General features: G+C 39.8%; 1 protein-coding gene across 1 annotated transcript in view; it reads right to left on the bottom strand.

The window, feature by feature from the left end:
* Positions 1 to 292: 292 nt before the first annotated feature.
* TGS1 (trimethylguanosine synthase 1) overlaps positions 293 to 6,358 on the bottom strand; it is a 35,917-nt gene continuing 29,851 nt past the window's right edge. The window contains exon 14 of the mRNA XM_007464034.1: positions 293 to 415. Within this exon, the coding sequence (XP_007464096.1) occupies positions 293 to 415 (123 nt within the window). The remainder of the gene's footprint in view (positions 416 to 6,358) is intronic.

Here is a 6,358-nt window from a genome sequence, read left to right as displayed (position 1 = left end):
CATATTCCTCTTCCTTTCACTGCCATTTTAATAGAAAAAGAATATAAACTTCTACATTACAAAATATATTTCACATTTTTTTCAACAGAAACTTAAGGAACACTCACTTTATAAAATAAATGGATGTTTAAAAGCAGATTCCGGATGGTACTGCATCGACGTGGGGAAAAAGTGTATTGGGGTACAAATACCCATTTGACTACGGGTACAAAGTATCAGTGAATACAGAGAAGAAATTCCAAGTGAACAGTGTTCTGACCGCTATGATCTTTTGGTCTCTATACCACCTCACTTAGGATTCGGAGGCTGATCTGCGGATCAGTTCCCCAAAATAAGCAGTGATCGTCTTCAATCTATTATTAAGAAAGTTTTGTTCTATTTCCACTTGCCCTCCAGGCCCAGCCAAGGACGCCACCTAAAAAGGGAACAGAAGAGAGTCACACATACATAAGCATGGTTTCAAAAGAAATCTTTCATTCAGATGCTTTATCAAATAATACAGCTCTGGCTTTTTACGTAAGTCTTTCAAATAAGGAGGCATCCCAAACGTTCTCTGTTACTTTCCAGGTGGGTATTAATGCAGTATTTGGTGGCAGAAATACTTGTTTCAGACACTTTTGACATTACGGGTATGACCACAGTGCTATGTTATTGTATAAGACCTAATCTCTCCAATGCCAGAAGTTACAGAACTTAGAGGAACAGAAAATCAACATAACGTTCCCAAATATCAGGTTTATTTATGAAGATGGAATACATCAGAGAGCAAGACAGACCCCGCCGACTTTCATGGGAGCTCCAGCCTCTACCACCTACACTGTTACTTCTCTAGGTGGGTTCTGGTGCTTTTCTCCCAGCTTGAATCACCTCCTCCGCCTGTTGCTCTTTTGTGTGCGTGTTTAGTTCTAAGTCTCCCACTCCCCCGTTTTTATTGTGGTTAAATACATCACTCTTTTTGAGGTCTACCGTAGACGGCGACTAACACCGTTACTTGGAAGCTGAAAGCACCGCCCCTCTCCACACCCACAGACTTAACCTCTAAAGGATGCTTCAAATTAGCAATGCTTTGCCCGAAGTTCTTAGACAGAAACGTTTTGCTCTGGTCCAACATTTCTTCATCCAACCTCTCAGGTCTGTTACTAGCAAATATACTCCCTCCTCGCCCATGATTACATCACCAGAGACCAGTTTGCCAGGGCAGCAGCGAGGATGAAGGGGAAGGGAACGCACGGAAGCCCGGGGACTCAGAGAAGTGAAGACACAGGGTGCTGGAGAGAGGGCTCCCCGGGTACCAGGGACCGGCGCCAATGACAGAGACACAACCTCGATAATGATGTCACTGTAACGGGCAAAACTGTAGCTGCGTATTTTGCAAAGAGAGGTGCTGTCGGTCTAGTTTGGTTTGGAGGTGAGAGATCTAATCTCAGTGGTTTTACACGTGCTCCACCAGCATCGAGTGGAAGGTAAGAGTTATTGTACATCACCAATGAGTATGTATTTTATAGCATTTCAACTTCCTCTCAGAAAAACGTCACAGATGCAGAAGTAGGGAAGAAGCAAAGCTCACTGCACGGCGCACACACTGAAGGAGAGAAAAGAGGCTGTGCCCCTAGGGCAGCAACAGTGTCCATTTCAACCCGGCCCACAAAGAGATGCAAAAGAGACAGCTGTGTTTTCACCAATAGGAACAGGTGACAGCAGAAGTGAAACGCAGTATCTGTTACAAGGATGAGAAGCACACATACGTCCCACTGTTTACTCATGAGGCACATACAATTGTTCAAGTAGAACTGGAGCAGCAGTTCTCAGGAAGATGTGTTTTATTTTCTATTCTGCTATCTTTATGTCAGTCTGATGTTTCACAAGGAAGGGCAAAAAGAGGGATCTGTCTTTAACCAATAAAAGGCATTTTGACTGCAGTATATTTAAAGTGTAATTGTTCCACAGTAATTTTTCTATGAGTTAAGATATAACTTAAGGGCAGTATTTCTCCCATTCCTTTAAATAGTGATTTATTTAAAGAAAGTGAGACTGGCAAGCAGAAGTTTTCTCTGGGGGCGGCGTTAGGGAAGGAGAGAGGAAGAGGAAGCGAAGGGGGAGAGAAGAGGTCGGGTGGAGAGAAGCACAGCAGAGCTGAAGCAGCGGTGAAAGTGCGCCAGGCCAGGGAGGGCGCAGAAGAGCGACCAGAGGCAAAGTTAAACACCAGTCCTACCAGTAATTTGCTCATCAGTATAGAAAGCCCTTAAGACAAGGTTTGGCTTCCCACATCTAAAAAACAGGAATACTGCCTATCTCTCTAAAAAGAGCACCCTGTAAGCCAGAAATAGAATCCCAGTAGAACAAATCTCTGAGAAGGTAGGCTTGCCCGGACTTGGGTGCTTTGGATAGAAAAAGGAATGAAGACGTCGTACGTGGGAGTTTTTGAGGTCTATTATAAAACAGTTACTTATAAATTACTATATAAAATAAAATATCTTATTCAACAACTACTGAATAAATAGCTTAAAGGTTTCGGTTCTAGGCAGTGGAGCGTAGCAAAACAAAACGAAACAAAACAAAAACAACAAAAAACCCCCAAGAATGTTGCCTTCCTGGATCTTACATTCTAGCCGGGAGACTCAGATGACGGACAATTAAAACAAGTATTGAAAACGCCTATCTAGTGTTTAGAAAGAAATTTTAAAAAACCAACAAACTTAATATGTTACTTTAAGTGTTCTAATTAAAAATAATTTCTAACCTTAGCCTTTTTGTGTTTTTCTAATATTTTCACAAGTACATATATTTTCAAGGTTAGAATTCTAGAGTTGAAAGACTAAAAATTATGTAGTTCAAGCCATTAAATAATATTTTGTTTCAAGCAAACTTAATGCCATCAATTTCCAGCTCTCTTTATTTTTCACTAGCGGGTTTAACAGACAAAATGTCATCTGGTTTCTTCCCCTTTCTTAAAGTTTAATAAATTGAGAGAAAGAGAGAGAGGAAAGGGGAAAGGAAGGATGGAGGGAAGTCAGCAGCTCCGGACGACACGCTACATTTTTGCTCTTGTACTTAAATATACTAGATTTACCAAAAGAAATCACAATTTGTTTGGGCTGGAACTAGAACTAAGGAATGAACTCTCATCAACTAGATTTCATGTCAGGCAATACGGCTGTTCTTTGGGGGCGGGGAAAAGAGAAATGGGTAAAGGTCACAATACAGGTGATAACTTTAGTGAAATAAAAGGTACCACGTGGAAGATTTAAGGGTTCAATAAAGATTCAAAATTGCACTTTTTAAAAAAAGCAAACTAATTTAAAGTAAAAATATATGGTAACTGAATGAGAGAAAACAATTTCTAAACTGGATCCTCATGGAAAATATATAATAAATACTTTATTATAAGAAAGATACAGAACAATTAGAACACTGAAAAACATGTCCTATTACTACACTGGAGAAGTGATTATTTCTGCAACATGCAAAATCTTGCTTAGAAGCAAATTACACCAAGTGAATAGGAAGAGTACTTTTTATGGGGTCTATAGATCTCTGTCAATTACAGTGACATAAGCAAAAAGCATCTGAAATATTGGCTCTGATTAGAAACCGAATTAGTCATTAGGTTTGTGTATATATATATATATATATATATATATATATATATATATATATATACAGAAACCTATATATATATAGAAACCTAATTAGTCATTAGGTTTGTATATTTGTTGTATATAAATGCAGGGGACAGTAGTCCTGTATAGTACAGGGAACTCTACTCAGTACTCACTCTGTAATGACCTGTATGGGAAAAGAATCTAAAAAAGAGTGGATATATGTATATGATTCACTTTGCTGTACACATGAAACTAACAGAACATTGTAAATCAACTATACTCCAAAAAAATTAATTAAAAAAAAAAAAAAAAGAAACCTAATGTCCAACAGACAAGTGTCTCACCCACAATTCCCTTTTGTCCTTAAGTTTCTTTTGTTACATCCAACTAATAACTTCACAAAAATAGAGGTTGGGCAAAAATATTTCTGGTGAACACTTCTCTGGGAAATGAAAGTATTTTTTATCAATGGGAAACCAGGCAATACTCAAACTTATGCATATTTATTGAAATTAGTTCCATATCTCTGCACGTGGCAAACAGAAGTGAGATTTCTATTCTTAAGTGAATAAATCTTATTTTTTTATTTTTTGCTGTTTTTCATATAACTCGAATGCTACCTCAGGCTCTCACAGACATTATTTCCTCTCTGTTTTTCTCTTCCTTCAAATATTTATTTGTTGATTAAGACAAATAAGATTTCGAAAAGCCAACACTGTCAACAGGAGCACACTGGTGGCATGTCAAAAAAATTCTCCTGGGCATCAAAAGCTCACCTACATGCATCTATCAGGAGAAGGCTATAATAACCAGAGTTCACTAAGCTTCGTCCCTCACCCGTTACCAGAACAGGTACTGGAAACAGGAAGACTGTTCTTAAATTCAACAAGTTCTCTAAAGCACAACAGACTAGAGAACAAGGAAGCCCCTGGTTAACGGCACAGGACTTGTATACAGCTCTGTGTGTGGCATCCTTTATTGAAAAACTTATTCGGAGGAGGGAAGGAAATATAAGCTTAGGTTCAGAAGCATTTGAACTTTCTCAATTAGCCTTAGGAGGCCAGCTTCACAGGTCCCCCCCTCCCCAAGAAACAGAATGTACATGCCGTACAAGAATGAATAATACTGCTCTAACCGTCCAGCGGCAAACTTTCCAAGGGAAAGGCTGGCTGATAAACGTTAGAAGCTGATCAGTTGCATCCTGAATTGCAACATAGGATTAAGCAGTGAATTTCACTAAGAACAGAGCTGGTCTAGAAACCTGGGTGCCAGTGACTGGAAGAGAGAAGAGAATCCCCGTGGTAAAGCTCAGCAGCAAGCGCCTGTCATTCTGAGGTGAAGTGTTAGCCCCCTGTTGTCCTTCTCACCAGTCAGGAATGAAACAACCGATTCAGCAAAAATTCTAATTCCCTTCGCTTCTCTTGTCACCTCAACTTCTGTCCACGGCTCCCGCTCTCATGGTGGCCAACTCTGTGACTGGTAACGAGGACCTTGTCAGCAGGAGACAGGAAGGCACTAACTGCACCGCGAGAAAGAAAGACCAGCAAATGCCTCACGTGCCTCGTTCTCGCATCAGTGCCGGCAGGCCGATGACCTGGCTTGCTCACTGCAAAGCTGTCATGAGGATCCAGTGGAACGTGCAGGGCACGCTGCAAACTCTAAGTACGCATGCCACTATGACAAGGCTCCTATGTTGTATATAAATGCAGGGGACAGTCCTTTGCAGGATGAGTGTAATTCTGTAGGATGAGTGCCCTGAGTTTTAAAGGCTGGGCATTTTCAGGGAAAGCAGTTTCAGAGTTACTACTCCCACATGTACCAGAAGCACAGTCCAGCTCTCAGCCCTCTTTCTGTTGTCTCCTGCTTCTGGGGTCCACACCTGGAGTTGGAGGGACCTCCAACTGTTGGGGTGATTTTAGCACACTTACCATATGGATATAGTTTTGGCTACATGAAAGTGCTGCCATCAGACCAGATTTCTACTATGGAAATTTCATTTAGAGCAATTTGACCCAATTTCTTATCAAGCTTAATATTTAGAAACTAGTAAGGCCCCAATTTTCCTTTTATTGATTAAGCAGATTGCTATAATAGCTTAGAACTAATATTTGCAAAGAAATTAGTGGTAAACTTTTATTGTATTCAGCCAAAAATCAAACACTAAAAATGCTAATGAACTGAATTTTGTTATATTTAAAGTGTTTCCCCAAATAACAAAATTACCTAATAGTTTCCATATCTATAAATAGCTTTAACTATTCAAATGCATATAATTGTATTCTTTTATATGGTAAGTTTTAGAAATGTTCCCTATAAATAAGTCCTCCGCCCCTATCTCACAAAATAAACCATTAGAAGTGTGATGATTGTGACACTTCCTAGGCACTATGTATTGGCTCTGATGGGAGCCTCAAGAATTCTGCCGACTAGAAATGTCTCTGGATTAAATCTAATGTCAATTTCTATACTTAAAGATACAACTTAAATAATCGCAGGATAAGTTTTACCTACAGTGTTGGGTTGATTTGTAAATATTTCCCTGCTCTATCAGGCAATAAAATAGGTGCGGTCTGGCCTGTTATCATGAAGTGTATCGGGGAAGTCGTGGAAGGGTAGAGCATGCCTACTAGACAGGTGCCAGGAAGGCCCTGGTTAATTTTCTCAACACAGCCCTTAGGGATGATGCTTACTGTTGCCCTGCCCCCTGTACTGGTATGAACAAGTTATAAGGAAAAGTAACTTAAATTAACTTGACT

Source organism: Lipotes vexillifer, unplaced genomic scaffold (assembly GCF_000442215.2).
Source record: "Lipotes vexillifer unplaced genomic scaffold, Lipotes_vexillifer_v1.1 scaffold69, whole genome shotgun sequence".
Taxonomy (NCBI): domain Eukaryota; kingdom Metazoa; phylum Chordata; class Mammalia; order Artiodactyla; family Lipotidae; genus Lipotes; species Lipotes vexillifer.
Note: the sequence above shows the minus strand (reverse complement) of the source record. Positions and strands in the feature narration are given on the sequence as shown.